This window comes from Globicephala melas, chromosome 20, assembly GCF_963455315.2.
Source record: "Globicephala melas chromosome 20, mGloMel1.2, whole genome shotgun sequence".
NCBI classification, from domain to species: Eukaryota; Metazoa; Chordata; class Mammalia; order Artiodactyla; family Delphinidae; genus Globicephala; species Globicephala melas.
Window position 1 is genome coordinate 11,879,794 of NC_083333.1, and position 9,197 is coordinate 11,888,990.

The 9,197-nt window shown below is 57.6% G+C and overlaps 1 protein-coding gene across 2 annotated transcripts; it reads left to right on the forward strand.

The window, feature by feature from the left end:
- The first annotated feature begins 1,591 nt into the window (after nt 1-1,591).
- EFNB3 (ephrin B3) lies at nt 1,592-7,704 on the forward strand. Of its 2 annotated transcripts, none has more exons than XM_030861570.2 (5): nt 1,592-2,136; nt 4,309-4,601; nt 4,771-4,863; nt 4,966-5,070; nt 5,506-7,704. In XM_030861570.2, exons 1-5 carry the CDS (start codon nt 2,015-2,017, stop codon nt 5,913-5,915), a joined length of 1,023 nt encoding a protein of 340 aa, XP_030717430.1. In that variant the 5' UTR covers nt 1,592-2,014; the 3' UTR covers nt 5,916-7,704. The 2 variants fall into 2 exon arrangements, with proteins under 2 accessions (XP_030717430.1, XP_030717429.1); XM_030861569.2 differs by lacking the exon at nt 1,592-2,136 and adding an exon at nt 2,146-3,416.
- The last annotated feature ends 1,493 nt before the right edge of the window (nt 7,705-9,197 follow it).

The following is a 9,197-nucleotide window of genomic DNA, read 5'->3' on the forward strand; positions in this document are numbered from 1 at the left end:
GGCATATTGTTCCTGAAACCAGGCTTGAGAGGTGGGACTAGGCGGGAACCAATGGGGCTGCTGAGCTTGGTGTGAAGTCAAGTAAGTGGGGGGTGGGGCTTCATGCCATTGACTGGCTGGTTGCTAGGCAACTTGGTAAACTGAAGGGGGGAACCTGTTTGAAATCTCACTCCCAAGGTGGGGGCAGCAGGGGTCAGGTGAGTGTGGCTGAGCAGGAGTGGCAGGAGCTGTGTGTCAGACTGTTGCGTGTGACTGTGTGAGACTGTGCAGATGGTGACAGACAAGACACCCGCTCACTCCCGCTCAACACTATTTACCATCATCCAGCAGCAGAGGGACCATTAGTCAGCTCTGGGGAAAGGGGAGCAGGAGGACCGCCTCCCCCCCCCCCGCCGGACTCCCCCAGGAGGCAGGTGACTGAGTAGCCAGAGTCAAGGGCACACATGAAAGAGTAAAGGTGCCGAAAAACACACATGTCACATTCTGTATTCCCGTTAGATGCAGGACAAGGGCGAGAGTCATTCAGTAGCTGTCGCTGGTCTGGTTTCTTCATTTATCAGCTCTGTCTTTTTGGGGGGTATGTTATTTCAAGCAGTGGCTCCCCCCCTCCCCCCACCTTGCCACACACTGAGAAGGGGGTCTCTGAAGAGATACTGTCAGCAGAGGATTTGATTCTGGACCTCACAGCCTAAGGGAAGGTCCTGGAGGCCTGTGACAACTAGAGAGGGGAGAGGAATGTCACCTCTGCCCAGAGGTGCTGAAAGCCAGGGTTCTTACACCCAAAAAGGCAAATCCTCCTCCCTTCCCCCAGGATAATTGGAAACAGCCCTTCCGGCTGCATGCGGGTTTTGGGTTGTAGGTTCTCCCTATCTCCCGGCCCCATTTCTCCCCACAACCATCTAAGAAGGGCCCAAGTTTACCCCCGAATCTCTTGCCTTTCGTCAACCTCCAGATAGCAGTAGAGGGTCTAGGAGGCTGTGACAAAAGAGACCCCAGGAGTGGGAGTTCAGCAGCCTGGGTCTGGTTTCGGCTTTATCCCAGATTCCTCGTGTGACCTTGGGCAAGTCACGGGGCCTCTCTGAGCCTCAGTTTCTTCATCACTGCCACGGGGATCCTTAAGCCCTGCCCTTCCCACTTCACACAGGTAGTCGAGAAGGTCAACTCAGCCCACTTTGTAAAGTGCGGAGCCTTCAAGGTTATTATTATTCTCTCCAGACCTCCCCGGAGCAGCGGTGTTGTTTTGGGATGGGGGAGGAGGGGGCTGCGGGAGCGAAAGGGGCTGGGTTCCTCGGGGTGGAGAGGGCGAGAGCCTTTCTGGATTTGAGGGAGCGGAAGATTCCAACCGCTCGGGCGATCCGAGGGCAGGAGGGGAGGTGGGCAGAAACTAAGCCAGAGCCGGAGAGTTACAGAGACAAAGGGGGCGTGAGAGACCGCGCGGGGGAGTGAGGCGGGGCGGCGGGGTGAGGGCTGGGAGGTGCGCGAGGTGAGGGAGGTGTGGGGGGCGTGGGCTGCATGATCGCCCGCTCCGACTCGGGCTCCAGCTCCGGTTTTTCCCTCCGCCATCCTCTCCCCCTCCCTGCCTCTCCTTTAACTCCCCCCTCCTGGGCTCAGGACTGGTTGGTTTCCTCCCTTAGCCCGCTGCCCTCAATCCCGGCGAGGCTGGGGCTCCGGCTCGGCGCCCCCTTCCCCGCTCCCTAGCCCGGCGCCCCATGCCGCCCCCGCCCGGTCCCCGGCTCCCCCAGTCCCCCACTTAGGCCCGCTCATAAATACCGGGGTGCCTGCGCGTGGGCCGGGGGCGCAGGGCGCCTGCAGACGGCCCCTGGAAGGGCTTCTGCGGGCGGAGCGCTCCGGAGAGGGGACGCGGGTGGAGCAGGAAGCGGGTCCGCGTGGGAGCGGGGGGCATCAGCCACCCGGGTGGCCGGGGCAGAATAGCCCGGGCGGCCAAGGCAGTCACCCCAGGGGGTGAGCGACTTTGGGGGAGTTGGTGCCCCGCCCCCCAGGCCTTGGCGGGGTCATGGGGGCCCCCCATTCTGGGCCGGGGGGCGTGCGAGTCGGGGCCCTGCTGCTGCTCGGTTTTTTGGGACTGGTGTCTGGGCTCAGCCTGGAGCCCGTCTACTGGAATTCGGCGAATAAGAGGTGAGCGGCCCGGGGGTGGGGATACCCCACACCCTGTGGGCAGGGAGTCTGGAAGCCTTAGGGACTTTGGGGGCTGGGTTCTCGGAGCTGGGAGGAGGCGGAGGGAGGGTGCTGGTGATCGGATGTGAGCTGATGGGCAACCAGACAGAGGTGGTCTTGGGAGCCAGACTCGCGGGTCACACACAGAGCTGGATGCGGGTGGTGACAACCATGTGTCAGGAGTTTGAAAGACCCCCAAGGGGCAAGGATTCGAAAGATCATGGGTAGCCGGGAGGACAGTGGAGTGGTTATTTGGGTTTGTGGGAGACCTGTGTGGTGTCGGGGGCTGGGCTTAGACGGAGCCTGGTTAATGTCAGCTCTCAGGAGAGCAGCTGAGTAGGTGCTGCTGAGGCGCTGAGAGGAAGGGCAGGGTGCCTCCCTCCCCAGAAGGGACTCAGTGGTGGAAATGGGAGGGAAGGGCTCTCAGTTTGGGGGCTCTGGGGACAACTCCCCCAAGGCTTTTTGACCCTTCTTCACACATCCGTCTCCTAACTCTTGCCCACAGCCAGAGGGTCTGTGAGTCCTTGGTGGAACAATTTCCCAACCAGAAGATTTTCCTGCCTTCCTGGCTTGGAGATTTCTTTCTGGAAGAAGCCTGGAGCCCCCTAGAGCCCCCACTTTCCCTCTCGCATCTGGAGTCCTGAGGACTCCGTTGCCCCCTCCCCCATCTTTGCTGCAAACTCTTCCATCAGACCCGCTGTTCTGAGGCATGCTTGCTTTGCTCTGAAAACAGGCCAGGGGTCAGACGAAACTTCAAGCCACACAGAGTAGGACAGAACCCTTGGGAGGTCATTTGGGTCCCTTGCCTCCATGCAGATCCTACTCCCCGTTAGCAAAAGAGTTTTGTGTTTTGAAAACTTCCTAATTGCCTGGGGAGGCTGTGTGAGGCCATGCAAAGAGGGTGTGCTTTGGAGCTCATCAAATCCTAGGTCTTAATCCTAGCTCTGCTGCTTTCTGTTGTGTGGCCTTGGGCAAGTCACTTAACCTTCCTGAGTTTGTATCCTCAATCCTTACAGGTTTTATGAAGATTAGAGGTAAGGTATTTGAACATATTATATGCTCATTAAAGGAGAACTAGGGTAATTATTCTTCCTCTCTTTACTTCACAGCTTCCCTCACATTTCCTGCCCTGGCCTCCCTCCCATATCTCTTGGGGTCTAATCTCAAATGTCTTTTCCCCTCTCAGTCTCCTACCCACCAACTCCCAGATGCAGTTGGAGTATCAGGAGCAGTGTGAGGATGTAAGTTAGGCTTATCCTGATAGAGCTGAGAAAATGGAGTTAGGGTGTTCTGGGAGCTCTTTGGGATGTTGGGGCAGGGAGGGAGGGGGTTATTTGGGAGTCTGGGAAGGTACCAAGCAGCAGTCCCCTGTGACCAAGTTCTGAGACCCTGTCTGCAGCTGTTGGCAAGTAGTGGCTGTGCTGGGCCAGCGGCTGCCGGGGCTGAGGGAGATGAGGACTTGTGTCAGCTGTGGGTCGAAAAGTCAACTCTTTCAATTCCAAAGCAATAGGGCACTTTCCCTAAGAAGTGTGGGACCTGGGGGAAGTGGGGTACTGAGCAGGGAAATGTCTGGGGCAGCTGTTTCGATTAGCCCCATTTAGGGCCATTGCCAGACCAGGCATTTGTGTCCTGTTACATTGCCTGGGTACTTGGGACACTGGTCTGGATCACCCTCCACACCCCCTCCCCCACCCCACCCCCTTTGCCCTGAAATCACTGAAGTTCAGTGGTGGCCTGTGGGAGGGGAGGCTCTGCCCCCATGGTTGACTGCCATGGAATAGTGAAATCACCCGGGAGGGGTGGGCTGTGTGGTTCCAGAGAGGCCAGCTCCTTGGTAACTGGCATCCTGTTGCCATGGCAACAGGACCGGTGATGGAGCAAGAGATGGCAGTGTGCATGTGGTGAGGGCGGGCTGAAGAGTGCATTTGGGCACACCAAGGGGCAGGAGACCTCTGAGCCTGGCTTCCTGCTGCTTCCGTGAGCTTCCAGAGACCTTAGTGCCTGCTCTGTCAGAACAGACTCTCCACTCAGACAAAGGCTGTCCTGCAGGGATGTGGGGTGAGGGAGGCAAAGCTCTGGGGACCAGACCTCTGACACCTCTCGTCCTTATCCACCTTGCCCTCCTCCCCATAGGTTCCAGGCAGAGGGTGGTTACGTGCTCTACCCTCAGATCGGGGACCGGCTAGACCTGCTCTGCCCCCGGGCCCGGCCTCCTGGCCCCCACTCCTCTCCTAATTACGAGTTCTACAAGCTGTATCTGGTAGGGGGTGCCCAGGGCCGGCGCTGCGAGGCACCCCCTGCCCCAAACCTCCTTCTCACTTGTGACCGGCCAGATCTGGATCTCCGCTTCACCATCAAGTTCCAGGAGTATAGCCCTAACCTCTGGGGCCACGAGTTCCGCTCACACCACGATTACTACATAATTGGTACTGCTGGGCAGCGGGCAGGGTCGAGTGGGGAGGTGCTCCTGGGATCGAGGGCAGATGAGGGAGGGGACCACTGGAGCCACCTCGGGTGGTGTTGGGGCCAGGCATGGAGACAGAATAGGTGTAGACTCTGGAGGGCCAACTTCTCCCTCTGGTTCTTCTCTCCCAGCCACATCGGATGGAACCCGGGAAGGCCTGGAGAGCTTGCAGGGAGGTGTGTGCCTCACTAGAGGCATGAAGGTGCTTCTTCGAGTGGGACAAAGTGAGTGGGGCTGGGGCACACCTCCTAGGGGCCGAGGGGCAGTACCATCGTGGTCAGGGGGCTGCTGTCTCAGCCCCTCTCTCGGCCCTTCCCCGTCTCCAGGTCCCCGAGGAGGGGCTGCCCCCCGAAAGCCTGTGTCTGAAATGCCCATGGAAAAAGACCGAGGGGTGGCCCACAGCCTGGAGCCTGGGAAGGAGAACACAGCAGGTAGGAACCAGGGGTCCAGCCTCCTGTCTTCCCTAGCCTCCTCTGCTCTCGGACCCCAGCTGCCCTAGCTTCACCCTCTCCCTCCCTCCCTCTTCAGTTTTGGGGGCAGTGATACAGGAAAGAGGAGAAGAGAGGATGGGAGGGTGGGAGGGGAATGGAAGCCAAATGAGGAAAAGACTCAATCAGAACTAATTAGCCAAGTCAGTGCTTCAATCAGTGCTGTCAGAGAAGGGGGGAGGACTCCTTGGCATGGAGCTGAAGGGCTGGACACACCTGGATTCCGAGTGGGGCTTGGACGGGAGGGGAAGTGGGGTCCCCAAAGGGCCTGGGCACTGCTGGGGAAACCCATGGGGACCCGCAAAGATGGGTGTCCAGATGCCCGGGTGGCTCCTTCAGCCCCACCCCCTCTTTCCTCCTTCACCCCTTCCCTGCCAGGTGACCCCACCAGCAATGCAACCTCCCGGGGTGCTGAAGGCCCCCTGCCCCCTCCCAGCATGCCCGCAGTGGCCGGGGCAGCAGGGGGGCTGGCGCTGCTCTTGCTGGGCGTGGCAGGGGCTGGGGGTGCCATGTGTTGGCGGAGACGGCGGGCCAAGCCTTCGGAGAGTCGCCACCCTGGTCCTGGCTCCTTCGGGAGGGGAGGGTCTCTGGGCCTGGGGGGTGGAGGCGGGATGGGACCTAGGGAGGCTGAGCCTGGGGAGCTAGGGATAGCTCTGCGGGGCAGTGGGGCTGCAGACCCCCCCTTCTGTCCCCACTATGAAAAGGTGAGTGGTGACTATGGGCATCCTGTGTACATCGTGCAGGATGGGCCCCCCCAGAGCCCTCCAAACATCTACTACAAGGTATGAGGGCTCCTCCGACCTGGCTCTCCTGGATCCAGCCCTTTGTGGGGTGCTCCTCCAGTTTAATTCATGGTTTGAGGGACACCTCTAGCATCTCCTTGGCCCCCTTTGCCCCCCAACTCCTTTGCTCCTCCTGGCTCTCGCCTCTTCTCCACTTTTAGGATTCCCTAAGACATCTACCCAACGACCGCCTGCCCTCTGGTTGGCTGTGTGTGCCCCTCTCTGTCTCTGTGTTCCTGGGTCCTATTCCCCTGGGGAGGGGGCAAAGATTCAGCCTCTTCGTCTAACCATGACCCAGGGATCCTTGTCCGCCTCACCCACTGAGAGCTAGGGGTGGGAACAGTCTGTCTTTTGGTCGGCACCTCTTTCTGCCTCTCACTGTTTTTCTCTTCTTTTCTCCTCTCTCTCTTATTTTCTGTCTCTCTCTTCTGTCTCTAGGTCTGTTCCTCTTCCCTAGCATCCTCCTCCCTGTACCTCCTTTTATTTACCCTCTTGGCTTCTTATCCTGTACCTCTCCCATCTCCAGGGTGGGGGCATCAAAGCATTTCTCCCCTCAGCTCCCTCTTCTGACTTCTCTTACCAACCACTCCCCTCAGTCTGCCAAAAATGGGGGCCTTATGGGGAAGGCTCTGGCACTCCACCCCAGCTCAGGGCATGGGTAGCAGGGCCTCCTCCTCTGCCCTGCCCCGGGCCTCTACATACTTACTCCAGCCATTTGGGATGGTTGGGTCATGACAGCTACCATGAGAAGTGTCCCGTTTTGTCCAGTGGGCCAATAGCAAGCTATGAACCAGTCAGGACACATGTGGACTTGGTCTGATGCTGAATGGGCCACTTGGGACATGAAGTGACTTGCTCCAGACAAGAAGTAACCAGGCCTGGACAGAAGTGGCCTGGGAAGTGGAAGCAGTGCAGCAGGAACTGGAAGTGCCTTCATCCAGGACAGGAAGTAGCACTTCTGAAATAGGAAGTGGTCTGGCTGGAACCGGAAGTGGCTTAGTCTGGGGGGTGGGGGGGAGGTGGATGGTTCTTACTCTGTGGAGAAGGGCGGGCAGGAAGAACTTCCCATTTCAGGAGGAAGCTGGAACTTACTCTAAGAAGATCGGGTGGACTGAGGTTCTTCCTAGTATTCAGTGTCACGTGCCAGGATCTCCCTTCCCTTGTTCTCTGTGCTGCTTTTAGGACAGCTAAGGTGGCTGCCATCTGCCATGGCAGGCTCAATTTGTCTTGTTCTTCCCTTTCCATATCCCAGTATAATCTCTGTTACTCAACAGGATGACCCCAAGAACCCACGTGTTGTCCCCAGTAACCTGGATGGCTGTCTTGTTCATCACATTCTCCATTTCCTACTCCCTTCAAACTCAACACAGCTCCCTTCTTAGTGACCAAAATGGTGGCCTACTGACTGGTCTAGCTGACAGTGGTTCTTAGCAACAGCCAGTCTTTCCATAGTGACCAGCTGATACCTCTTCCTGCCCACTAGTGCACAATTGGGTGTTGCCTCAGTTTCCTCCCAGCTCATTTCCTTTAGGTCAGAGCTGCCTTTGGGCACCACGTCGGCCACCTCAATCACCAGCCAAGATGGTTGCTTTGTCCACCAGAGGTCAAGCTATCTCTCTGGTGCTGTAGTTCCCAGCTCCTTCTTGATTTTTCTAATCGCTCCTTCCAGAGAACAGGAAGTTAATATTGCCATGGGGGAGGTGGCGGGGTATGGCCGTCACCTCAATAGTTTTACTGTAAAAGGGAAATTTGAACAACAAAAACCAAAAAAAAAATAAAAAACTTTAAAAGTTGATGAGAATGACTGGACGTGAATTGGGGCAGAGAACTGGTGATTAGAACAGCTTTCCAGCTGAGTGTTGAATTGCATGAAACCAAGGGGTAGGGAGGGGGTTGTGTTGGATGGGTGAGGTGGACAGGGCCTGGCTGGCGGAGGGGGGTGTGGTCATGGGCTGGGCGAGGAGGCTGAGGAAAGCAGCCCCTGCCAGGGGAGGGAGAGAGGAACCCAGGTGGCAGTGGGTTGCCAATACATCCAAATGGGGCTGTCTGTGAATATGCGTTCACTCACGGGGGGAAAGCCCAAGTGTCTATTGCTAAACCAAGTATCAGATTCAAGGCAAGTCTCGGTGGGAAACAAAGTGGAAAAAACATGCTCACGTGTTCAATCTATTCCCTCCCACTCCTGCCCAAGGCACTCCTGTGCCCAGAAGACTCAGGGATCCAGGCATCAAGCTGCCTATCCCGTGGCTCCCTGTGTACCCATAACCCAGGCTCTTCTCCCCCTAAAACCCAGATGCCCAGTTCCCTAGACTCAGCCCCATTCTCCAACCACAAAAGCAGCAGTGAGGAGCATCGCTGCAGCCAGTCGGTGGGGGTCACAACCTCTGACCTGCCTGCCCCTCCCCTGACTTTAGGTCCCCTCCCGCTGTCTCCCATCTGCCTGGAGGTCAAGGGGTCCTCCTGCCCCTCCTCTGTCCAGTGGGATCCCTGCCCCTCCCCCTGTCTGAGCAAGATGCCTGGGTCCCGAGAGGTGCAGGCACTGTAGGAGGGGAGTTGAAAACTGGGAGGCCAGGTGCTGGGCTGTCTGGCATTTACTCCTGCCTTCTAAGCCCACACTGGAGCTGCCCGAGGTGGGGAGGCTGGAGGGGGTGTGGAAGGGCTGGTTCCTGCCCCTTAGTGGGGGTTGGTTGTCATGGCAACATCCCCTTCTTCACACAATGGGAAGCCCCCCTCAGCCTCCCGCGTGGATGGAGCCGACAGCCCCATCGCTGGCTATCAGCCTCAGGGACTTGGCAACCGTCACTATGGTAACCCAGAGCCCAGCAACAGGGCCCAGTTGAGAGAGGGAGGGGTCCACAACTGGGGCAGGGCTGTGTGTGCAAGGGGGCAAGGGAGCCAAGGAAGACTCCCCTACACGTATATCCAGAGGCACAGGTGGAGAGAAGAGAGGGAAGAGAAGTGGGGATAAATAGTCTCCGTGACAGACAAACATCTCACCAAAGCAACCGAGACATCATAACATGCTGAGAGACAGGAAGACACCTGGGGACAGATGCACAGCTGGGGAGAGGAACAGCACATTCTGCACATTACCCTGGGACACACCCCTTCAGAGAACTGGCATCTATAGACTCTTCTCTCCCCAGACATTAACAATGCAAGATCTAGAGCCTTCCACATGTGTAGTGATCTTTTGAGCTATTTGAAAGCTCAGGTGACTTCCACACAGAAAAACACATGCCATCCTATTCGCTTTCTAGGTACAAACACACAAACACACTCCTAGGG

Coding starts and splice junctions, on each gene's coding strand:
- EFNB3 (XM_030861570.2), top strand. CDS start 2,015: ATGGGGGCCCCCCATTCTGGGCCGGGGGGCGTGCGAGTCGGGGCCCTG. Junction 2,137..4,308: donor TGGAATTCGGCGAATAAGAG/GTGAGCGGCCCG, acceptor TCCTCCCCATAG/GTTCCAGGCAGAGGGTGGTT. Junction 4,864..4,965: donor GCTTCTTCGAGTGGGACAAA/GTGAGTGGGGCT, acceptor CCCCGTCTCCAG/GTCCCCGAGGAGGGGCTGCC.